This window comes from Anopheles gambiae, chromosome 2 (genome assembly GCF_943734735.2).
Source record: "Anopheles gambiae chromosome 2, idAnoGambNW_F1_1, whole genome shotgun sequence".
Lineage (NCBI taxonomy): Eukaryota > Metazoa > Arthropoda > Insecta > Diptera > Culicidae > Anopheles > Anopheles gambiae.
In genome coordinates, this window is record NC_064601.1 from 79059783 (window position 1) to 79086345 (window position 26563).

Sequence of the window (26563 nt, forward strand, 5' to 3'; positions counted from 1 at the left end):
TCCGCGCGCGAAACACATGTTCTCGAAACACAATGCAAGCATTTTTTTCTCAGTTGGTTTAGCTCAATCTGTAATGATCTTGTGTTAAGAGTTAAAATTACCCAATATAACTTCAATTAAATCACCCATTTATAAAATTTATTTTGACTGAAAAACGGGAAATTCGACTCCAGAGAATGGAGATACGCTGGGATGAGGTGTACCAAATAAACCAGAACCGCACAGCTCATTTTATTCGCTTGAAAAAAATGAATGAACCGGTTCACAAAAATAGAACTCTATGGTACTTTTGGTACATCGCAAAAAAAGAGAACATGCATTCAATATAATTTTGAAAAAAAATAACAGAAACAACCATTTAAATGCAAAACTAGAAACGGTCGATTTGAAACTTCACAATCTACTAAACGACCACTAAACGGGTTCTAAACGGCTCAAGCTCTCAACCTAAACGGAATATAAAAAGACTTCGTTTAGCAGCACTTGCACCAACGTTGATTGTGGAAAAAGGGTTGAACCTATCCCTTCTGACGGGTTTCATAGAGCTAGAGAAGCTATAGTGGACGGTAATGCAGTGTATGGTCCAGCTGTTGGCAATAATAGCACACTGAAGCCCATTTTCACACATTGACCCAGTTTTGAAGAACTGAAACTGTAGCAGGCACAGCAGTTTTTAAAAAACAAACTTAAAATGATTGAGTTCTAATGAACGAATTAAAAAATAATAAGTCATCTGCAAACCAAAAAAAAAGCCTAAGTATTAATAAACATGCGTCACCAACACATGCTATGTTCCTCATCCGGGTCTGGATGAAGTAATAATATTTTTTATCATACTAAATAATTATTTAAGTACGTAAAACCACCAACTAAGTCGCCAAACAATATCGGTCGAAAATCAAGAGGATAATTGCAATTTTCTAAATGCGTACGACTTGTCCGAACTATTTGAAAGGAAAGAAAAGCATTGGCATTTGGTTACAGTAAATTTATTTCAACACGTCGATTTAAGAACAGAAACATAATGCAAAAGTGTTTATAATAAAGTACTAAGTAACGGGAAAAAAACAAAGTTTTGCTCTTCAGTATCATCAATTACTTTCACTAGCTTACACTTTAAATCCGAGCATTTTAGTTCATATTCTTCGCTGGAAAGTTCGCTCATTTTAGCAGAAAAAATCAAAATTTCACTAGATGAGTCAAACACCTCGTAAATATGTGAAAACAATTTGCCTCTTATCTTCACTTGTCCATTACAGTTTCTGGCGGATACAAATTTAAACACCTCATTTTCTTGGGTGATTAACCAATCATTAACGTTATCGTTACGCAGCATAAATCCTTGCCGCACATGCAAGGTAACCGTTTGGCCTTTCCACCTACAGACTGGCTCTGAGAAAGGTTGGCGTTTATAGTTGACATTTAAGCTTTCAAATTCTTGTATTCTACGCCCTGCTTGCTCCAAACCCCGATAGTTTGCCGATTGTAGATAATTGTTCAAAAAGCCTAATTTCTGCACAAAAGAGTACGAAGAGTAATCGCCTATGCAGCCAAAGCGTACAGCTTGTTTGTATAGATTTGTGAGGCTGTGCACATTGGATGTTACTGCATTTGTTCCGTAGATTTTGGCAAAGGTACCTACAAACTGTCTCAGCTTTTGGTTCGCCTTTTCCCACAGATGTTTATGCTGTTTGGATGAGAGTATTGTAATGGCGCAGAAATACAGCATAAAATGTTTGTATTTCTCTTCCGTCAGCAATCCTTTCAATACTACGGGAGATGCGTAAAGAAGAAAGGTCTGCCAATCAGTGCTCTTCCACAATGATAAATCCTCGAAAGATCGTAGCTTTTGTTTGGTTTCAACTGGAAACTTTTGCTGTTCAAGTCTGTTTAGGATTTCTGCAGGTAAAATCCACGCTTCCTCTTTACCAACTACATCCCTGAACCAAATGTCGAACAATTCTATAGTTACGCCAGTATCGACCTGATAAAGACCGTTATGACGTCCTTGTACAAGTCAAAGTTTGGTATGTCGATGAGGGGGCTTGTTCCGGCTTGGCTGTCTACAGCTGCAAATAAAAAGAGGTGTAAATTTTACGTTTTGAAAGGTTTATCTAAATACTACCTTCTATAAACGCTCGTGCAGGCATGTCCGCAATAATGGCTCGTAAGCTCACTACAAATCTTGTTCTGTCTATAACCAGCTTTGCCACGTATAGTTCTTTTATTTCATCGACCATCGGCCGAAGGAAAGCTTCACTACTGACAGGCGTTGCTGTGCCCGAATAGATGGCAACAACCATCGCCGGCCAGTTCGGTTGATCTACGATCTTTAGTAAAATAGACCAAAACTGCCTTTTTGACCGATTGCGCAGAGGAAGACGATTAATGCTTAAATCGAACAGAAGAGGTTGTGGACACGTTTTATGTTTTCTGAAAAAAAAAGAGAAAATTACCTGTGATTTCAAACGACTTGTATTCTCGGTACTTGGATTTAAAACGAGACTTACCGCAATTCAACCGTCAAGCAGCGACGTATTCCGTGGTACCAAAGTTTTCCATTTCCGAGCTGGTGGATCCTCATCGGGTGTCGTTGAGTGCGTAGGATCTTTCTTGGGTCTGTAGGTAAATTAAAATTTGTTTTGGCGCGCAAAATTCCCAGAATCATCTTGATTGAAGCGTTCGATTCATTTCCCGCCAGTGCCCAATAACGCACACAATCCTCGTTCGACATCCGAGCGAAATCGGGTTCGTCGTCTTCGTCGGTATCGGAAGACATCTCTTCATCGCTCTCATCTAGAAGCGCAGAATTATCGGAGTCTCCTAAATCCATTTCGTAATCCTGTGTATCCTGGAACAGAATATCCAGATCTGACGAAGAAGGACTTTCGTTTTGATTTTGGACTGCATTGGAAGACTGCGGCGAGGAAGACGATACTGTAACATAATGCACGTTTTGTAAACAGCTATACTCCAACAGCGCGATGAAATATTTTCGTATACATACCTTGCAGCTCCGATGCAGGCACCACATTTACAGTTTCTTGTGGCATCCTGTCTGCCAACAGCAAACGCGCCGCTCCCCGATAAAGGATACCGGATTTGCGGACTCTCTGAAGTGCTCGATTTTTACCGCTCAACGCGTCAAGCTTACGATGCATGTCACTCATGTTTTGAAGCGATTGCGTTGCTTTTCGCCACCGAAAATCGGTAATTCAATCAAACCGTTCCCCGTTAACCAGGACGAGACGCTACCAATGTTTATGCTTGTCTTATTATTGTTATGTCGTCTTATTATTGCTTTTTCTACTACCCCCAAAGAGCAAAAGAGATAGAATGATCGCAATACACATGAGCTGTAGCGGCACCTGTAGATCTTTGCTGTACAGTCTGTTCCCGAGTTACGCGGTTTCTGCGTTCCCGACGAATCCATTATCATTTATCATTTATTTGATATGATTCGTGCAGAAAATTCTAATATTTCTGGCTTTTAAGCGGTTTCAAATTGTTACGAAAAATGCAATTTATACCGAACTTGAAGCAAATTGTACTAATTTGACTTTTAATCTGTCAAATTTAGAAAACCGCGTATCTCCGAATCCGCGTAAGTCGAGAACCGTGTAACTCGGGAACAGACTGTACCCGATTTTAAAACCTACTTTTCAATTTGACAGCATTGCTGGTGCAGCTAAAGGCCTTTTGGTTCCGTGTAATCACGGCTTCAGCAAGAACGACATCAACAATCAAGGTTCAACTGTCAATCTGCAAACTATCCGTGTTTCAGCGTGTGTAAAGCTATTGGGCACTCGGGTAAATTGTACCAAACTAACGCGAGTTACGATTGATTCGTAAGCGTATTGATCCGCCGTGGAATTGGATGGTTACATTTGTAACAGAACAATCCATTGTTCAGCAAATCAGATCCAAATTCCGTGGTGCCAGTTCGTCGACGCTGTGTTGCAGATTGGCATCTCGATTCCGTACCTACAATCATGGAGAATTCACAAACCAAGCGTAGCACCAGATCGGCGGCACCTCCTGCGGTAAGATTCGAATAACCATTCTTTAGCCAGCTCAAACTCGTTGATGGAAATTGTATTTAGAGGAAAACAGAGCTCTCTCTGTTGTAATTTGTTTAGTCATGAATATGATTTTTCAGCTGCCATTTCGGTGCAGTCGAACGAAGAAGTTTATTATTTGAGTGGCGCTAGTAGAAAGATAGGAAACACCGTGGAAGTGTAACTACACTACCTCCAATGTGTTTTCCTCAGGAATGATTCCATTTAATTTTATATTAAAAACATAAAAAATAATATTTTTTTCTTTTTTTTTACTTTTCTAACAGGTTTCCGCCGAGATGCCAGAACTCAAAGAAGAACCTATCGATGACGACATTTCCCTCGATCACACAAGACAGGCTGCAACAGAAACCACACATCAGGAGGGTTTCCTAAGCAGTGGTGCTAGAGATCCGTTTTTGGATGAAATGGAAATCGGCGAGACCAGCATTACGTTTCCGAATGCCTTTCTCGATGCGTTTGGGCAAGACGTCAAGACTGAACACCCAACTGCAGAGGAGAGTGATTTAAATGCTGAAGCCGTTGAGGCTGCTGGTTCGAGTGAGTTACAATTAGCTCTTTGTGCAGTTTACGTTTTAATATACGATTAGGAAAACCGTAATATCCCTACAAATTTCCTCGACTTCCAGGTACTGCAAAGAGAAAAAACTGTGACGACGAAGAATCAGAAGAGGACTCAAGCAGTGCAACGAAAAGGCTGCCAAATTCTGTAAGTTGTTAAACTAAAATCTTTCATTATTTCGTATCTTTAATTAGTAGAGGTAATATCTGAAAATATGTCGTAGTATTTCTTGGCACAAAATGCGTTTTTCATTGATCTGTCTTTAAACCATTTTGGTCGATTGCAGTCTTTTTGTCTAGGGTTTGAGCATGGAAATATTTACGTTTCAATTTACATACCATTACGCTTAGAGCTACATTTCCATTACATTCAATTACAATGTGAATGGATCCTAAATCTTTTACGAGTAATCCAAATCATCGCATCGGTTGATCGGTGTTCGTTGTGCGAAATTTTGCGTTATAAGGGGTATTTGTAGAACAATTAGATGTATTCATTATGGGAACAATTCGTAAAGAATGGTACATAATTGCTGGATTTACAGTCTATCTTAAAGATAACTATATTTACACATACTGTGGACTCTCGCATAACGAGTTCAATTCTTTCCAGTGACTCACTCGTTATACGAAAACCGTTATGCGGAAAGGTATTTTCGATAAAAATTGTATGGAAAGTCCTTTAATGGGCAAAAACCATGCTAGATTATCTTGAAGCTATGAATACGACTATGCAAAAAATCGAATTCAAATATCAATTATTTTACCTTTTTGTACGAGATCCAAACATAAAAATGATCCTTTTGGCTGATAGTACAGGCGTCCCTCGAGTTACGACGATTCGCAGATACGACGATTTTGATTTTGACAGTTAAAAGTTGTCATTTGCAAGAAATTGATGTATTTTTTTTTGAATATCTGGGCTGATAACCGTTATACACACATTTCCAAAGATTCCAAAACTACCCTATCTTGAATATCTATATTGTGTACGGTTTTTAAAATATAATTATTACATTATCGAACATTATTTTAAATAAAATACACGATATCATAGATTCCAACTCTTCAACTTCGGTTATAAACTTTATATTCATAGATATTCGACATACGACTTTTTCGACTTACGCCTTGCTTTGTGACATTTTTTCGGTCCCAAATACAGTCGTATCTCGGGGGACACCTGTACTGATTCCAAGGGGCGGTTCTGTGGTGCAGTCATCAACTCGTACGACTCAATAATATGCCCGTCATAGGTTCAAGGCTCATATGAATCGTCCCCCCGAAGAAAGTACTAGACTATCCTCTGGTGGTGGTGGTACAAAAAAAGTCTCTAGAGCCTGTGCAGGCCAGCATGTCCGCGTAGGACTTTACCCCAAAAAGAAGAAGATGAAGACTCATATTAAGCTTCTCTGTCCAACATTACCGTTCATGATGAAGAACGCAATTAACATTATATGCGAAATTTGGCTCGTTTGTATTGTAGAGTGATATCGTCATGAAGAGAGATCTACTGTATACGAAATTTCTTTCCTATTGAGTTACTGCAGAGTTCTAGCAGCCACGATTCACAGCCACAAACATTATTAACAGTCATATTTAAAAAATGATTAAAAAACTGATCATTTAATTTACGAGGACTAATTTTAAAGTTTTGTTGATTATCCTAAGCCTTTTTTTGTTATCAAAGAGTCTCTACGTGAATTATATACCTTTATTGTATTCATGCATACGTTTGGAAACTGATTATTTATTATAAGTATGATTACATTTGAAGAGATGAATGTAATGGCGAGACTTCAAATCTCTTTAAGCCAAACTTATTGCTATTACTATGACTACTTTTTTATACATACATTTATATAATCAGGTTCTGTATTCTGCGTCTATGTACTGGCGTTATTGAGCGGTCAATAATGGTCTTTGCACAAAAGGCCAATCACAGGCTGCGTGATTTCCAATCAATAAAGCATCAATTTTTGGAAGATTCTCAAATGATTTAAAGCAATAGGCTTGCAAGGACATGTGAAATTTCATTTATGCGTGAGATGTTAGCATGCCACCATAGTTAAATCTTTTGTCACTGCCAATAGATTGCGGGCCTGTCTTTTACTACAGTCAACTAGTCGTACGTTCATGCCCCCGTATGGACCGAACGTTCCATACGCAGGCTGATACAGACACAATAATGAGTTAGTGGAAGTAAACTGATAGTAAAAACACTTAGTGGTTAAAGCAGACCTAATATTCCAACACACGAATATGTATGTAAAAGTGAAGGGGCGAGCGATCGTTGACACCAGAATTATTTTGTCCCAAAACGAGGTTCCTTTATTACGATCTGATCAACGACTGACGATCAATTCAAGTTCTCCCCTTTATAATAGTTCACTTGCTTGCATCGGACAATACTATCCTGTCACCATTCTTACATGTATGCGTTGAGACGATTCATCTGAGTCCAAGTTTCCCATTGAACAGATAGAAGAAATTCTGTATAACTTTCTTAATGATTTAAACATTGCAAAAGTGAGTTACATCTCTCAAATGAGCATCATACAAACTATTCTTCCTTTTTCTTGACGATTCTGTGCATACTCTAATTGTTGAGGATTTTTGCTTTCAATTTAATTACAATTTAGACACATAGAAAGCAGTACTTGAAACAAGTAACATGGATGCATTTTGAACAAACTGCTGGAGGAGGAATTTGTCGGTACTGTGGAAAGATGATAAAAATGAATCGGGGCTCAACGTGGAACCTAGCGCGCCATATGAGATCGTTTCATGCAGGAATTAAATTCCCCATTGCAACCGGCGAGGATGCAACATCACCAAGATCACCAACACCTACGAATGTATCTGTTGTCACTTCGGACCAGAATGGTCAATCGTCACATGCTGATTTTGCTGGACCGCTATCCACGTTTAACTCAAACAACTTGGACCGGCTGTTGATGCTTGCGTTAATTAAAGACTGCAATCCTTTTACCATGATCGAAGGAAATTACTTCCGGGTTTTCGTTAGTAAGCTAAACCAGCAGTACAAAATGCCGTCAACGAAATATCTTACCAATGAGTTGCTTCCCCGGGTTTACAACGAAACTGTTGAAAGCGTTCTATTCAAATTAAACAAGGCGGAAACAATCTCGCTAACGATAGAAGGATGGACAAACTCAAACAATACGAATTTGAAGGCTATAACTGCGCACTTTTTACAAGAAGGATGTAAGCCGACGTCACATCTCTTAGAATGCTTATCGTTTAAGGAGTCTACTGCTGATGAGGATATAGTAGAATGGATTAAAAAAGTAATCAATAAATTCGCCCTGAGAGGCAAAGTCGTCAGTCTGACAAGTAACCATGTGAGCGACATGAAATCTGCATGCTTGAAGCTAGGTCTGCAGCATTATTACTGTTTCGCACACGGTCTCGATACAGTAGTGCAAAACGCCATTACCGACAGCATAATGCAGACGTACGAGAAAGTAAAACAAATCATTCTAGATATCAGACAAAGTGACGTTGCAACAAAAACTCTGCTAGAAATGCAAGATAGTTTGAATCTGAAGGATACGAAACTGAAGTGCTACAATGCGAACGATTGGAATTCAACATATGATATGTTATATCGATTTTGGCAAAACAAAATTCCTGTCCTTGTATGCATGAACTCGTTGCAGGTTGTAACTACCAACATGCAGCCTAACGACTGGAGTACCGTTGAACATTCCGTACAGGTTCTAGGCTATTTTGATGAAGCCGTCAAACATGTATCGTCCGATAGCTTAGTTACGCTTTCCAAAATGGGACTGATTGTAAGGTTACTGCAGCAAAAAGTGATCGAGTTTCAAAGAGATACGAAAAACTTAAAGCCAGATATGCAGGATATGGTTTCGCGATTGATCAGCGGAATTGCCGCTGGATTAGAGCCGTTGAAAAATGACCAGCATGTGTTGCAGGCCATGATTTTGGATCCAAGAATAAAGCAACAGGGTTTGGATAGGGAAAAGGATAACTTTCAGTCAGCTTCCGAAGCGATCATCAAAGCCATTTCGCCCATGTACATGTACTATGAGCTTCCCTCGCCAAAGGTTCAGCAACAGAGCTCAGTGCCAACAAATTCAATCTTCTTCAGCTTTGTAAGTAGCTTACCGCAAGCTGAAGCATTGAACAGTCCGAAAGCAGCTGCCAAAGCAGAACTAGATCGATATCTTAAAGCAGATATACTAGCGTTGGATCAGGATCCATTGATGTGGTGGCACAAGGAAAAAAATAACTACCCCAAGTTGTACGATCTCGTGCAGAAGCGATTCTGTATTGCAGCGACAGCAGTACCCTGCGATCGAATGTATACCAAAGCAGGCCGATTGTACAGAGAAAAACGCTGCAAATTGGGCGTCAAAAATGTGCACGAGTTTTTGTTCATTCAGCAAAACTATGACAACGCAAAGTTGGAAGACTTATGAATAGTCTATGTTATTATTTAAGATTTGAATTTGACGTAAGAATTTGAAATGTACTTATTGCTAAGTATAAAATAATTATGATGATAACTGAAACTAACTCCTGCGTTAGATGCACAATGTAGAGTTTTGATAAAATCGCAAACATCCGTAAAGTTCCTGTATTAAATAATCATTCTACGATGGAATTTCCGAGCAACGAAATGATTGGTGGTAGGGTAAATGTACCAATAGTGGTACAATTTGTAGTGGTACCGATGTGTTTTAATGGATTTAAAGTGTCAGGAAGGACAATTTCTGAATATTTTAACACATACCAATTGGAATATGTTTTATCTACGCAATCACAACTATTTTTATCATGAAATACATCAAATTTACGAAAAAATACATATTTTTGTGACTGCTTCGTTGTACCTATAATGGTGGTATGGTTCCTATAGTCGTCGTATTGTGTTCCTATAGTGGTGGTAAACAAAGATGCATCAAAAACGGGGTATAATATCAATGAAACTTAGTTTTGAAGCTGTTTGCGTATGAATAGCACAGATTACTGCCATAATATAGGTTTCTTGCGTAATTTGATCGTAAAAAAATGTATAAATTTGATCAATGAAACTATTGACAAAAGTACTGCATCACACCTGTCGTCAACCTACACCCGGAAGAGTGTGCTTGATTTGAAGTCAATTTTTCATTCAGCCATATAAGCGAATTTTGGCCTGTTTTTGGTAAATTACCTACATAAAACTCATTTCTGTTGATTATTTTAGTGAAAACAATACGACATGTCAAAAATATCCTCGAAAAAAATCTAAAACGACCTGTTTTCATTGATTTTATAACTATAACCACTATAGGAACATGCCTGTGTTGTGTACCTATAATGGCACTATGGTAAAAAAAACACTTAAAAATGCATAAATATGGTCAAAAGGCAAATAATTTTAGTAAAACAATAACATTTCATAACAATTATGTTGAAAAACTAGTAATTGCGTGGTTATGTGGTCATTTGGAACGTTAACAGAAAAATGAGTTTCGTTATGAAATTCTAAGGATTTTGGAAAAATGTCGACACTTTTCACAAAATAATGGATTTTTCGGTCACTAAGTAATGGAATGGCCCCATTTAACTTTTAAAACCTTTGTAAAAGGCTAAAGAACATTTTACACTAACTTAAATAACTTAATTACTTCTGATTTGCCGTATGAACCGCATTTTAGTGCAATACCACCACTATTGGTACTACCACCACTATAGGTACATTTACCCTATTGAAACTTCCTAGTCTTAGTATGGTTTTTATTGCTTTTTTATAGTGACTTTTAGTCGATTGGCCTCATTCACCTTTTTAGTTCAATGCAATAATTCTAATCTTAAAATCGAACATTCTGTATTGTAAGCCATTTGTAGCATGCTATTATCTCATATCGGCTAGTCTCGGTTTACTTTAAGCTATCCGTTGATTTTGTTAAATTAATATGTCTTATTTACATATGGTTTTGGTTGCAGTTCTTTATAAAAGTTAGCAATAATTTAAAAATTTAAAAGCTTTCGCTGGCAATCGTTGTCTGGTGAGAGTATAGTGTCGATGCTCCTCAATGGTCCAATTTGCAAGCGATACGTTCCGTAGTATATCCATCCATTCGGTTAAGCTGTGGCGGACTGCGATATCAACGCCACAAAAACTGCATAGTGGATTTTTGCAATAAAAAGATGTGGGTGAGCCGGGTGTGTCACATCTGAAGTCGTGATAGCACTCTCTGGTCTTGGTGTGATTGATGGTCTCTCCATGGTGATATTATGGCCTTGATCGAAACAGCGGCCGTATAACCGTTCCAACTATTAGCGGTGATGAATTTGCTAAGGGGAATGAAGCCTCTTTTCCTTTTGGTTATCCTTTTCCATCGGCCTCTTTGTAGGTCTTGGCATGACATAATCTTGTTTTGTTGAGGTATAGCTGGATCAAACGAATTGGAGTTGGTCGCTCATTTCAACGTCTATAACTATATGAGTAGCAAATACTTGATTTCAAATGTAATTTAATTTAGACAACTAGTCGTGCAAAATAAAAGAAAATCCGTAAGACGCTAACGGCGATTTCATCTTATTACAGAACTCATCAATAATACGTTGCAAAATAGTACAAACACGCGATGCCAAAGGGCATGTAAAGCTTAGCGTTGTTCCTGATCACAGGGTTAGCGTACCCAGCAATCCACTAAAAATCCGATTAAACTGCACAGAAGCTAACGAGCAAACACAAATCCACAAGCACAGTATCTATCAGGAAGTAGAACGGTCGAAGCAGGAACACCGAAGGATAACTTCTGAAGATGCGGACTCATTAATCACTATGTCGGACGAATCGTTGTCTGATTTTTCTGTGAATAATTCAATGATCGTACATACATTACAGGATGATAATAGTGACATTGAAGATCCTACATCCAAACAAACAACAACCCCTGTGTCAAGAGTAGCAGCGAGCAATATCGGCACATCAGAATCGAAAATGATCCGCAAAGCACGCTGCTCAAATTGCAAAACAATGACAGCGATGCTGAAAGCACAGACAAAGTTGCTAATCAATATTCGATCGCAGCAAAAACGTACCACAAATGAAATGTTGAAAAATCAAAAAATTCTTATGAATCGTATGGCCGCTATGGAGTTACGAATTAAAACATTACTCAACGATGAAAACGCTGACGAGGCGAATAAAAACGCTGACGAATCCATTCCCTTTTTCGATCAGCCACTCGTTGCCAGCCTTGAAGGGCTCGAAAAGTTGGATAAAGATTTGGAGGATGAAGGCTACTTTCGAAACTTGACGAATGAACTACTGATACAAATTGTTGACGAGGATCCTAACAATAGAATGTTGACTGTGCTCGATGCCATATTCGACAAGACATTCTTAACGACATGCTCATGGACGGGCATATCTAAAAAAAGCAGAAAAATAGCAATGGTTTCTTATCAAAATGTCTTGAAAGTTTTCCAATCAGTTGGTAGTACCCATGAGGACAAGGTAACCAAGGATATGGTACAGTCGTTTTTCATGAACAAGCTGAAACATGCCAAAGAACGGTTGAAAGCGAAAGGGCTGGTGCGATCAAAGTGTCGAACGAGACAAACTTTTACACTGTACAAATGAAAGAGTGAAACATGCTATGGTTATGTATAGTAGTTATGTAGGATAAGAAACAAAATATAATGCACTTTTAAAATAAAGTAATAAACACATATAAATGACATGCTTTCCTTGGTCATCTACATTCGAAGTATAAGCATCTTCTATGTATATGTGACATGTTAAATGACATGCTGAAACAGTACTTATCCTCCCAGTTCAGATATCTAACAGTAACACAATCTGTATATTGAACTGACGGCTACAATCTAGAGGTGGTAGAAGAGTTCTGCTATCTTGGGACGATCGTTACTTCGGACAACGACATCAGCATTGTTGATATGTGAGGTATATTGCACATTGATTCACCTTAGTGGTCCTGAGCGGAGGATACAAACGCTCTATGCGTGTTTGAACGACACATCCTCGGGACTATCTTTGGCGGTGTGTTCGAGTATCGAGTTTGGAGGAGAAGGAAGAACCACGGTGCTTGCTGAGCTGTACGGTGATAGGACCATTCTGATGGTGACGAAGGTTGGCAGGATACGATGGCTGGGGCATGTTATGAGGTTGCTGTTGAAGTGTGAGGGAAACGCAAAGTGGAATACCGAGTGGACTGATTTACCAAAAGAAAAAAAATACGTCTGTTCGCTTGTACGTTTAATGCAGGAATGATCTTTATTCAGAGTTCAATGTGTGTGTGGCCCGATTGGTAATCATTCGGTGTTACCTGATAGGCACTTGTCGTGTCAAGCTGAGAAGTTCAACACTCCTCCTCAACACTGAATGGTTTTATTCCGATCGCTTCCTTAAGTTTTCGAAGTTTCACTGCTTGCAACGGTTTGGTAAGCAAATCAGCTTGCATGTGTTCGGTTGGGCAGTACTGCAGTTTTACGATGCCGTCCCGAACCATATCCTTCACGAAATTAAATTTCGTATCGATGTGCTTTGCTTTGCGTTCGGCTCGGTCTCCTTTAGTCAGCGCAATGCAACTTTGATTGTCTTCGTTGACCAGAACTGGACCATCCAGTTGCTCGCCAACATCCGCCATCAGTTTCAGGATCCACTTTACTTCCTGTAGACACTCGGCAAGGGAAACATATTCGGCCTCGGTACTAGATAGTGCCACACACTTCTGCTTATGACAGCCCCATCCGATGAGCCCGCCGCCGAACTTAAACACGAACCCCGAGTTGGATTTGCGGTCGCTCTCGTCGCTTGCCCAATCGGCGTCCACAAAACACTCCAGCTTTTGTTCGCCGCTTCCAAGGTACAATACACTATCCAGTGTACCCTTGAGGTAACGTAGTATCCGTTTGGCCTCGTTCCAATCTGCTTCTGATGGATCTTGCACTCTCCTGCCCAGAATGGCTGTGGCGATTGCAATATCGGGTCTGCTGGTCACTGCAGCGTACAACAGAGCTACTATGAGCTCTTTGATACGCTTTTGGCGAATCCAACTTCCTGCCATTCTCCTCCTTTCGTTTTAAGAAGCCGGGATCCATCGGATATTTGGACGGTTTAGCATCCAGCATGCCGAAACGCTCCAGAACTCGTTCCAAATAAGCTTGTTGGTCCATACAGTAACGCCCATCGTTACGCCGAACTCGTATGCCGAGAAAAAATCTTAGGTTACCCATGACGCTGATCGTGAAATTCAGTGTCAAGACGTGGACCACCTCAGAAAATTCTTCCTCCGTGGTACATATGACGATCACATCGTCAACGTAAATGAGAACAAAGATGGACTTACCCGCTTTTTCGCGTATGTACAAACATGGGTCCGCCGTTGATTGGATGAAACCCATAGTTTTCAGTACGTCGTCGATTTTCGTATTCCAGACACGAGCTGCCTGCTTGAGCCCGTAAATGCTGCGATGCAGCCTGCACACTTCGTTCGGGTTATCGCTTTCGAATCCCTGTGGCTGGCGCATAAAAATCTCCTCCTTGAGAAGACCATGTAGATACGCCGTCTTTATGTCAACGTGCTTCGTTAACATCTTCCTTTTACTCGCCAGAACCAGCATCGTCCGGAAAGTAATCTGCTTTATGACGGGGGCAAACACCAGGTCGTAATCCGTCCCGAATTTCTGGCAGAAACCCTGCGCCACCAGCCGTGCTTTATACCGAACGAAATGACCGTCTTCATCCGCCTTACACTTGAAGATCCATTTCGACCCGATAGCCTTCCGGTGTGGTGGCAGCTCCGCTCCACTTTCCATTTTCCTGATGAGAGTGCATTTCTTCTGCCATCGCCGTTTTCCATTCGGCACTCTGAGGACCGGATACAGCTTCCTTATACGTTTTTGGTTCTGCTACACTTTCCTTCACCAGATATACTTCTTCGTCTCATATCTTGCCGGTGGAACGCCAACTGTCGCCCTCTGTGAACGACGAACGGGAGTATTCGACACCTCTGGCACAGCCGCTGGCATCGCCTCCGGTACCGCATCCAGCACCGCCTCCGGCACCGCAGCTCCAGCTTCATCGTCGTTATCGTCCCACAGTCCGCGAAGCCAATTGTTATCATTGTCGTTCCAAAAACCTTGTGGCCAGCCATCGTCTGAACAATCACAACCGTAAAATTCAGAATCGGAGATTGTATCATTGGCCACGTTAGTTTTAGCTTCCCGTTTCGTTTCATCGAGAGACCACTCGATTTCAACGCTTTCAGTCGGATTATCCTCTATTTTGGGATCGCCGTATGTCTGCTCCTTAGATCCGTCATCAATCTCAAGAAAACGGACATCCCGACTGATTTGAATTTCTCCCGTTTGAGTGTTTAGCATCCGATACGCCTTATGCTCGCCGGAATAGCCGACAAAAGTCATACGCTCCGCCTTAACGTCTAACTTTTTTCGTTTCACCGACGGAATCAGTACGTACCCAACACATCCAAACAGTCGCAGGTTGGTCAAATCTGGTTTTCTGCCGAACCAGATCTCGAATGGCGTACGTTCTACTGCAGCAGACGGCAATCAATTTTGCAAGTAGCAAGCGGTATTGATTGCTTCCGCCCAAAATCGCTTATGCATACCTGCATCCCGAAGCATACACCGACCCATCTCCGTGAGCGATCGGTTCTTCCGCTCCGCAACTCCGCTGGGGTGAATATGCTGCAGTAAACTCCATCTTTATCCCTTCATCCGCACAGAACTTCCGAAGCGCCTTATTGGAGTATTCTCCTCCCTGATCGGAGCGAATAATTCGCGGTTTCCGGCCAAATTTACACGGGTTTTGAACCAATTTTACATACTCGCGAATCTTATCCTCGGCCTCCGATTTCTTTTTGAGAAAATAGACGAAAGTATACCGACTATGATCGTCTATTAGGGTCATATAGTAACGGCATCCCCCTAAGGTCGTTTCCTCCATTGGGCCGCACACATCACTATGGATTATATCCAGCACTTCTGTCGAGGTTTTTTCCGCAACTGGTGGAAATGGCGAGCGTGCCATTTTGCATTCGATGCAGCATTCGCAGGTCCAGCGGATACCGTAGTCGACCACTTTTAGCCCCGACACCAAATCGCGCCGCTTCATTTCACAGATGACAGCTGGATCCCTGTGCCCAAGACGACGATGCCAAGTGTGTTGGCAGTTTTTTCGTGTGCTCCTTTACCACTGATTTCATCACTCGATCCTGTGCAATTCGCAACCAATACATATCGCTCACTTTATCCGCGACCGCGACAACCGTATTTCCGTAAACGAGTTTGCACCCGGTGTTGTCAAAAACCGCACGCACACCTTTTTCCGCGAGTTTACCGATTGAAATCATGTTTCCCTCCAGCGTAGAAACATACAACACACCCCGTAGCGTGATTTCAATTATTTCACCGTTTTCAACCGCACACTTGATCAGGCAATCGCCAACGCCTTCAACGCGATTTTCGCTGCCATCCGCGACGGTAACATTTGAACGCAAGCTTTGTTCCATTATCGTGAACGCGCTTTTGTCACTACACATGTGCGAACTAGCACCCGAGTCGATTAGCCACGACCGATCGTTACCGCGAATTTCAGGCTGACGAACCATGAACGTGAACGAACTTGTGTCGTTTTCGCGCACTGTTTTCACTTGTTGTTCTTTATTCGTCCTAATTTTTTTCTTCTTTTCACCTTCCCCGCTGCTCTTCCGATTCAGGAACTCTTTGCAGTCTCGTTTCTTATGGCCAGGTTGACCACAAAAGAAACACGCGCCTGGTTTTGCTTCACTTTTCGCCTTCAGCACTCGCTCCTCCTGCACCTTTCCGCCGTACAGCTTCTCACTTTCGTCGATCAGCTTTGCCCGCACAAGATCCATCGTTAGTTCTTTATCTGAACGACTTTCCAAAGCTGTGGTAAGTGCGTCAAATGCTTTTGGAAGGCTCCGCAAAATCATGGCCACCTGCATGTTCGCCGAGAGTTTTTCACCCGAATTCTCCAGCCGAGAATAAAGATCTTCCATGCCGTATAAAAAATCTTCCATATTCTCACCTTCATGATAGTTTGCGTTGCAAATCTCTTTCAGCAACGAAACTTTCCCGATAAGAGTGGCTTTGTGGTGGTGTGCCTTGAGCGCATCCCATGTCTCTTTCGCTGTGTTCTTTGTCATGATGAGATTGTGTTGGTTATCCTCAACCAACAAAGCAATGGTCGCCCGCGCCTTCGAATCACCCTCCGTCCACTCCGGAGTTACCGGTGTCGGCGCGACACCCGGGTCAACGTACGTCCACGTACCCTCCCGCATCATCAACATCTGCACTTTGAAAGCCCACGACCGATAGTTTCGGTTGTTCAGCCCACTTTCGGATGACACCCACTTTCGAAAAATCCATTTTTGCCCGTGCAAAAACCGTCCCGGTTGGATTTTTTTCTTTCACCACGAAAAACACACGATTCCTTAACCGCACTGCGTACCTTCCGGAAATGTCCTAATTTTTCACACCGAAAAAATAACTGTTTTTCCGAACCGCGTCGCGCACTTTTCAATTGAACTGGCCACACAGAGCTGGACCCATAACCTGTTGAAGTGTGAGGGAAACGCAAAGTGGAATACCGAGTGGACTGATTTACCAAAAGAAAAAAATACGTCTGTTCGCTTGTACGTTTAATGCAGGAATGATCTTTATTCAGAGTTCAATGTGTGTGTGGCCCGATTGGCAATCATTCGGTGTTGCCTGATAGGCACTTGTCGTGTCAAGCTGAGAAGTTCAACAGTTGCTAGACTCATGACCCATAAAGAAGGTGGTCCACAGCGACCCTTAGTTAGTTCTGCATGAGGCGCAGGGGAGCACAGCAAGCTCTTTGGCTGAACCAGGTAAAGGTTTGTCGAAGATCGAATGTCTACATGAATGGGAGGCTACAACCAGGGACCGCGCATCCTGTAGAAGCAATGTTGACTAGGCCACGTGTCGACGACATGCTCTTTTCTGAGTAGGCCAAAAAGACAGAGAGGGAGAAAGACCTTCGCTGTTATCCTGCCAATGATGTCGATGTACCGGTGCCACATATGTCATTGGTAGGTAGTGCCACATATGTCATTGTCTAACCTCGCGCTTCGAATGAAACCTTCCAGGACGATGTTAAAGAGCAGACAGAATAGTCCGTCATCTTGCATCTTGCTGTCATCAGATTCTTGTGAGATTTGAATGTCAAGTTCGATACTCTTACTTTGCACTAAGCCTCATTCATTGAGGCCTCTAACAGTCGGCTCAACTTCCCAGAGAAGTGGTATCGCTGCATGATGTTCCAACAGGTGGTGCGTAGGGATCCGGCGCTCTCGGCACTTCTGGATGATCTGTCAAAATCTGTCGAGTGAAAATTTAGTCGGTAGTGGATTTACCTCCAACAAACCCAGCTTGGTAGCTGCCAAAAAAATTATAGCAAGGGCGCAAGTCTGCAGAACAGGATCTGGGACAGGATCTTGTATGCGGCATTCAGGACTGTGATGGCTTGAAAGTACGAGCAATCTAGACTGTCGCCTTTTTTGTAGATAAGGTTAATAACACTCAGCTTCCACTCCTCCGGTAGTTCCTCCTGCTTCCAGATTCGCACGATCAGCTGATGCATTTCAACGGTAAGCCTCTCCGTGAAGAGTTCAGCCGTCAGCCCATCGCTGCCAGAAGACTTATTGCTCTTAAGCTGCTTGATGGCGCTGGCAATTTCATCCAGAGATGGCGGGGATAACTTGTCGTCTGTACCAATGTTGTCGCTGTTGTTACTGCTGTGATGTTGCTGTGGTGGTTGCCTTGTTCTGCCACTTGCGCCAGCCGCTCTTACCTCTGCTCCATTCAGGTGTCCTTCGAAGTAGCACTTCCATCTTTCGATCACCTCCTGGTCATCTGTCAGAAGAATTCCTTCCCAGCACATTACGGTTTTAGGAGCAAACCCGCTCCGTGCCTTCTTCAATCTCCTGTAGAGTAAGCGGGTGTCCCCCGACTGGGAAAACTGCTCCAACAGCTGTTCATCTGACTCTTCCAAACGGCGCTGCTTGGCTTGAAAGAGCAGGGTTTGCTGTTTCCGATCTCGGGAACCTGCACAATCATGTGTTTCAGGCTTCGGGTCGTACGCAATGTCAGAGATGTACACAGCTCGAAGACTTACTCAATGTCAGGGATGATGTACACAGCTATGGCAGTTGGAGTACGTTTGAGATATACAGTCTGTTTTCGACTTACGCGGATTCGGAGATACGCAGTTTTCTAAATTTAACAGAACAAATGTCAAATCAGTAGAATTTGCTTAAAGAATTGTCCAATGAAGTATAAATTGCTTTTTTTTTTTTTTGATAAACAATCTATTCCGCGTAAAAGCCAGAAATATCAGGATATTCTGCGCTAATCGTATCAATGATTAAGTGATAAAATGTTTAAAAGTACCAAATTTGATTAAAAAAACTCAGTAATCAAATGTAGTTTAGCTAAAAACATCAAATTTGACCTCTGCGGATTCAATTTTGACTTCTGCGGAACAAAATCAAGCTGATGATTATCAATCGCCTACACTAACTGCTTCTTGATAATCAAAAAAATGACTATCTTTTTCGTCATCTGATCGACCATATACACGGTCATGTTGAACTTTTCAGTGTTCGCCTACAACGTGGTGCTTCGTGACGCTTCAGCTGATGCGTTTCCTTCAATACCACGTCTGTCTGCGTCTTGATCAGCCACGACAGCCGATCGATTCAGTCGAGAAGTTCTCTCTGACGTGTTGTTCAACAGGATACTCCTTCCTGTTGTCATCGATATATTCTTCCCCCTCTTGATCGTATATCAACATTTCGATCAATTTCTCTATATCACGAGCAAACACGATATTTTTCTTCGGTTTCATGCGGACCCCGCTGTCAACGTTCTCACGTACCAGATTGCTGATCATACCTCCTTCATTGAAGTGACCAAGATGGCGATGCTGGTCAGTACGCTTCACTTCCGCTGTTGGCTTCCGTTTCTTTTTCGACTGTCTCCCACAAATGCCGTAGGCGCTTACAATCGTCATCTAGCAACCGGGTCTTCATTAACTCATAAGTTAATTGAGATTCGGGAAGTTTTTTCAATGCAGTCATCAGGGGTTCGTAGGACTCCATAAGGGTTAAGCTTCAGACATAACATAAATCACCTTCTTATAGCTTTGATCCAGCCACTCGAAGCTGCCGAACTAGATCCTCAAATTGTTGAATGTGGGCGCGCAACGATGTCCCTTCCTTCAACTTAAGGCGAGCGATCTGATTTCCTATAACCATCTGTCTTCCCGAGATCTTCTTGGCCAAAGTATTTTTGAGAACGTTCCACATTTCCTTCACCGTGGTCTTCTCTTGTATACATCCCACTTGAACTTGGCCACATCACTAGCCTTTGCTGGAACATCCTTTACGGCTACGTCCCATACCTTCGAGGCTTTCAAATACACTTAGACCTTAAACTTCCAGGCGTCGTGTTCGGGAAAACTGCGAGATTCCGTGAACCGCCACTTCTTTCTGCTTGTCTGGACACATAACCTAAAGACGTTCGTTCTAGCTGGTGGTTTTATTACAACTAACTATTAGTTCATGCTATTACAGACTACTGCGATCTACCTTTGTAATTTGTCAACTACGTGATTGCTAGATGTACAATACATTTCAATGGATGTCGCCTTGCTTTCGCTGGCGGTTTCCAATTTCCATTTTAAATTTATATTCATACTAGTTAAGGCCCGGTAAAATCTACCGGATGTCCTCAAATTTAGAATTATTTTCAAACTCTACACGTTCAGTGGCAACAACCATAACTCAAACACCTATTTGTTCTTATTTGTTCTTACAACTGTGTTAACCTTGTAACTTCCTGGTTGTTACAGTTCTTACTGTACATTGCAGAACCGTTAAGTATCGATGAGGCTACTTTTGAGCCATACTGATGTAAATCTTAAAGTTTAAATAACCATAAAAAACCAAGTCACGCAATTTTGATATTTTTTTAACTGGTGTTCAAAAATAAGGTTATTTGTTACGCACGTAAAGTACCAATGAATCTTATTTACTTACACTTATAAGTAATAACAATGATAATCATGATTGGCGAGTTTTGTGGCCATTTTGACAAAACAGAAAGTTCAGTAGCTGCATTCCTACTTATTTTCAATCGAACTGATACGTTCCATGCCTCTGTTGACACAAATGTATAATTTGTTTATTTTTATTTTTTAGTTATCGGCGTGATTTTATGGAAAGCATAGCTAAGTAGTAACCTCAACAACGTGTTGATTGAATAACGTATTGATGTGCAGTGGATTAAAAAATTAGGGTGCCGCTAATACATATACAACATGTTTAGATCCAATCCCAATTGCTTACTTAAAAACATAATATTTTTGAAATGTTCACTTCTGTTTCAATCCATTTTGTGTTTTTTGTGCCCATAAATGTAAAATTGATCTACAAAAATATGATATCGCACGTGGTTCGAATTTCATTTCTACTCTTTTTTCTACTTATGTTTTCTTCGTTAGGTAATATGTAATCGATGCTTACAACAATGTTAATGTAAATTTTATCGTTCTTAAATTTCATGAGGGTCATTTCCAAAAACGCCATCAATATTTTATTTTATCATCTTGAAACTGGTTTTGAAGTATTAAATGGAATTGGTATTTGTGCATGAGACTATTGTTGTTGTTGTGCAAAATATCAAATTTCAACAGTGAACATATTCCCTCACATAACTATTTCAACGGTGTAGTTCTAATATTCCGATCTATACTGTTATAGAAAAGAATGGTTCAACATTGTTATAGCCTTCCCAAATCAATTAACTAAATTCGCGTTTACTTGCAAACTACTTTATTTACTCTTGCCGCCCCACATCTTCAGATTTTGCTTCCAATTTGACTTGTCCTTAATTATAACGTGGTTGTTCCTAATCAACACCGTAGTACGGTGATAGCATCACATGGTAGATATCGTCATCACTCTTGATAGATACAGGCAGAATCAATTCAGCGCTCTTGGGCACGCTACAGTAAGCATAGTTTCATTGTGGATCATTCTGCAGTTTATGCTTATCCGGCTAAATGCAGTGCGCACGATTGTCTCACCTAACGCGCAGTATGTTGCAGCCATGTTGCGCAATGAACCATCTCTCGCTTTAGTGCTTTGTTCCGGAAGGACATCCTGAAATAAGTAGTTCTTCCCACCCGCGAGCAAATCGTTACAAATTCAATTTTAATTTTCAAGCCATCAATACTCCCGCCGCTTCCTCGCTCGAAATTTCAGCAAGGTTTTTTAGCATATGGCTGCTTAGGGTCTCTCGCTTACATCTGCTTCTTATTGTCATGCGTTTTCCATTTCCTGATTCAGCCAATAATGCGGAGTAGTAGATTTGAGGGAGTAGTAGATTTGGGGCGATCCCGTGGTACGTGGACGTCAACTCGAACGACTCAATAACATGCCCGTCATGGGTTCAAGCCCGCGCACCGGCCCCCCGTAGCAAGGATTGACTATCCGGCTACGTGGTAATGAATTAAGTCTCGAAAGTCTATACAGGCCGGCATGTCCGCATAGGACGTTACGCCAAATAGAAGAAGATTTGAGGGAGTGTACATGTTCGACGTCCTGGCAACCCGATTTACAGGATATTCTGTACCACACTTATCTGCCGATGACGACGGTGTATTCGAGGTGCTTAAGCACCGGTGTAGTATTCGAGGTGCTTAAGCACCAATAATGAGTATGGTTGGCTTTATTAATGATGGAATGAATTGGAATATCAATTATTTCACAATTAAGCTATTTTGCATAGTTTTCAAACATGTTTTTTTTAATATTGCCTTGAATATCTTGATTCATAATGGGAAGGGGTATGAGATGGGACACATTATCATCAGGTGGCTGATTTGCAACTTAAAAAATAATCATTATATCCAATACGATGTGTTTTCAAATCGGTTTGTGTTAACAAAAAATCTAAGTAACCATTGCCCTCATTATCCGCAGGCTGGCAGTGTGGCACGGAGCAAGTCCTTTCGCAGCAACGCGCGTTGCTAAGAGAGCTCTGCTCTCACCGCTTTCTCTCTCTCTCTCGCTGAATGTTTACTCTCACGTCATTGTGGCGATTTTCGATTTTATATATAGTGAGATTCTAATTTTTCAATTTAAAAATCTCAGACTCGGTTATAGGCGCTGTTTTTATTTTTACGCAGTACAAATCAATCTGTCATTGTATATGCCATACATCCAATCACTTTGTATTAAGTGTACAGGCGGTCCCCGAGATACACGGTTAATGGGGACCGAAAACGGCCGCAAAATACCGCGTATCTCGAATTTCCGCGTAAGTCGAATCTCGTGATTTCCAGCTAAAATATCACAAATTTTCGTGTAATTTTGCAAATAGGGGGCGGTTTTAGTCACTTTATGAATTATTTGATATGATTTTGACTGAATATAACTGTTTTAAACATTTTGAAATAGTTTTGAACATTCGATCAAAACGGAAATTATTTGGCAATTTGCAATTGATGTGTCAAATCAGTACAATTTGCTCAAAGAATTGTCAAATTTAGAAAACCGCGTATCTCCGAATCCGCGTATAAGAGGTACCGTGTATCTCGGGGACCGCCTGTACATCTGCAGCATCCACTCAAAGGAATGTGGCTACGAACTTGGATTTCTGGACACGATCATTATTTTCTATAGTCTTGTTCGACCCGCTTTGTTTGACGCAATCCACTAGGACATTAAATAAAAAGATAAATTAATAAATAAATTATAATCTCATTGGTCTATTACAGGAAACTACTGAAACTAGTTAATTGAAATCTGCTTTTATTTATCATTTCAGTCTTCATCCGACAACATTCTACTTAATAAACTTGCACCTGCTCTCCGTGTTTCTTCGCCATTGTTAAGGCAGAATACACAAAAAACGGTTAAGCCAACTACAACACGAGTCCAAAGTACGGAGCCATCAAAATGTACGTACATCATCCGAATGCTAAACGACGATCCAACGAAACCACCGTCCAAGCCGGTGGTTGTATCTGCCGACCAGGTGCAAAAACTGCAACGTGTCCCAATCGAGCAGATACGAGCGCTGAAACGAGTGGCGGCACCACCGCAACCGGGCAATGTGTTGAATCCCAGAATACGTGTAAAAAATTTCGCTACCATGCAACCCACTGCCCAAACAGCTATGCCAAGTGTGCAGAAAGATACACAGCAAAATTCCTCCCCACCACCTCACTCCAAAGAAGAATGTACACATTGTCCGTGTTTCGAAAAGTTTGTCAAAGAGCATGACCAAAAAATGGACACATTCCTGACGAAGCAGCAAAGGATAGTAAGTGAAATTTTGAATCTGCAGCGGCACATAATGAACAAGCTACACAGTATTGAGAGCACGCTGGAATCTCAACCGACCGGCGGTGGCAAGCCCAGCTTTATCGAGCATTCGGACGACGATTCGGCACATTCACCTATCCCGTTCAATCTGCCAAACACGATCGATGAAGCCAGCGAACCTAACTACGCAGCTGCGCAACAAAACGGAACGGCCCACATCAATTCGGACGAGGTGCAGTTATTCAGCTTCACGCGGATGGAGAAGGCAGAGGAGTTGAACGAATTCGACAGACGCCTCGCTGACGCCGAATATTTTAAGGAAACGTACAACTGGCTAAATTCACTCATCACGGAAACGAACTGCGCCAACCGTATGCTGGTAGCGCTCGATCTACTATTCGACAAAGTGTTTGTGAACAAGTGCAGCTGGACCGGTAGGGGTAAGGGTAACAGCAGAAAGGTGCCGCTAAGATGTCGTCGAAACTTGCTGCATCTGTTTAAAGTTATAGGAAGCACGCGCCGGGCCAGCGTTTCGCGGTCTGACGTGGAAGACTTTTTCATTAAAAAGCTGAAGCAATCCAAACAGCGGCTAAACTTGCAAGGAATTCGCAAGGCTACGTGTCACGTGAAAAGAACGCAACTAAGCTAGGCTTTGCTATCAAGTAGGAATTTGTACAAAATAACATACATGAATAAAATATATTGCATAATGTAATTACATCTGTTTCCGATTCTTCTTCTTCTTCTTCTCTTTTTGAGGTTATACCCCGGTTCGGTATACGGAATCCAGCTTCCTGGGCCCTCCGCTACTAGTCCGTGGTTGCGTTTTACTGCGAACCTCTTTAGTTTAGGACCAGCTACTGAGGCTATATGTCCTTCTTTTCTTTTTTCCTTTTTGTCGTTTGATTTGTTCTATCGATTCGTTATTTTTGTCTCTGTGTTCCTTTTTGTGAACCTTGTGTTGTTTTTTTCTGACTGTTGCTCTGTTTATGAGTTGTTGCGTTTATGAGTTCGGGTAGGATTCTAAGGTAGTTCATACAGTAGAACGTCGATTATCCGGGGGCGGATTAACCGGCAGGCGGCTTAACCGTGCGCATAAATGTGACAGCTGTTCAAACGTTCAAGCGAACATTTGCAGCGATAGTCAAGTGAACAACCAGTTTTTTTTTTCAGCTCTGTAGTGTCTAGTGGTATTTTCGAAATTCATTTTAGGTCATGAAAAGTTGTTAAACCTATAGTTATTGATTAAAATAATATTCTACTAACGATTTAACGATTGATTCAAGATGAATTAATCATAAAATTAGTGGATTTTATAATTTTTATATGAATTTGACATTTCTTGGACCGCCATTAAAGAAAACATAAAAAATTGTACCTTATATACAGACAGTCTAGCAGCATGCTACATACTGCTGGCAGCGCAGCAAGAAATGCATATTGACGAACTAATCAGCAAAATCTTGCAAAATCTTGTCTAAATTCATTATCCGTGCAAATCGATTAACCAGCAAACGTCCGGTCCCGAGCTGCCCGGATAATCGACGTTCTACTGTATTCATAAAACTATTGAATTTTATAATTTTTATATGAATTTGACATTTCTTGGACCATTATCCGTGCAAATCGATTAACCGGCATTCGTCCGGTCCCGAGCTGCCCGGATAATCGACGTTGTACTGTATTTGATTATTTGAAAAAAAAAACGTTATTTTAGAACGTTATCTTATTGTCTTTGATGAATTCTGTGACTATTTTCAAAATTTTAATGTTTTTGGTTTTCCATGCCTTTATGAAGTTTTCTTCATTGAGTTTTTCTTGTCTGTTTCTCTCTATCTCATATTTCTGGCAGTCAAACACTCTATGTGATCCTGTATCATCTTTGTTGCAAATCGAACATGTTCCATGGTCGACTAATTTCATCTTATGAAGCCAGTAATTTCCATAATCATGACCAGCGATTAGCCTATTGATTATTTTGATTTCTTTTGGGGGGAGTTTCAGGTTATGGTGCCACATTTTTTTGGGAATCGATTTCTGATATTTTGCGAATTTCTTTCCTTTAGTAAGGCATGTTTGGGAATACCAAGTGTTGGCTTCCGTCCTAGCTCTGTTAGTGAAGAGGGTTATGCCATCTGATAATCTTAGTTTGTTTTGTATTGTTTGAATTGTGGTACCCATCCTTGCTAGCCTATCTGCAATTTCATTCCCCGGGATACCCACATGGCTGGGGATCCATTGAATATGGCATTGTGTTCTTTCACAATTGTGCAAGATTTTGCTGATTAGTTCGTCAATATGCATTTCTTGCTGCGCTGCCCGCAGTATGTAGCATGCTGCTAGACTGTCTGTATATAAGGTACAATTTTTTATGTTTTCTTTGCTGGCGGTTTCTAAAGCAAGGTCTATGGCATATAGTTCAGTTGTGCAAATGGAAGTCGGATGGTAGAGTCCTTCTGATAATTTGATTTCTTTGTTGGTCATCATTATGTAAACTCCGATGCCACATTT

At 41.2% G+C, this 26563-nt stretch overlaps 2 protein-coding genes across 4 annotated transcripts; one reads left to right on the plus strand and one right to left on the minus strand.

The window, feature by feature from the left end:
• Positions 1 to 973: 973 nt before the first annotated feature.
• LOC133391555 (uncharacterized) lies at positions 974 to 3405 on the minus strand. Its single transcript, XM_061646487.1, has 4 exons — positions 3008 to 3405; positions 2511 to 2937; positions 2126 to 2433; positions 974 to 2069 (listed from the first exon to the last, which is right to left on the minus strand). Exons 1-4 carry the CDS (start codon positions 3168 to 3170, stop codon positions 1969 to 1971), a joined length of 999 nt encoding a protein of 332 aa, XP_061502471.1. The 5' UTR covers positions 3171 to 3405; the 3' UTR covers positions 974 to 1968.
• Positions 3406 to 3724: 319 nt separating this feature from the next.
• On the plus strand, positions 3725 to 24767 carry LOC1274781 (E3 SUMO-protein ligase ZBED1). 3 transcript variants are annotated; one of them, XM_061642743.1, is made up of 4 exons: positions 3725 to 4043; positions 4346 to 4619; positions 4709 to 4788; positions 7283 to 9206. In XM_061642743.1, the coding sequence occupies exons 1-4, from the start codon at positions 3993 to 3995 to the stop codon at positions 9107 to 9109; spliced, it is 2232 nt and encodes a 743-aa protein (XP_061498727.1). In that variant the 5' UTR covers positions 3725 to 3992; the 3' UTR covers positions 9110 to 9206. The 3 variants fall into 3 exon arrangements, with proteins under 3 accessions (XP_061498727.1, XP_001230965.3, XP_313982.5); XM_001230964.3 differs by lacking the exon at positions 7283 to 9206 and adding an exon at positions 11227 to 12365 and having other exon boundaries at positions 3726 to 4043; XM_313982.5 differs by lacking the exon at positions 7283 to 9206 and adding an exon at positions 23553 to 24767 and having other exon boundaries at positions 3734 to 4043.
• The last annotated feature ends 1796 nt before the right edge of the window (positions 24768 to 26563 follow it).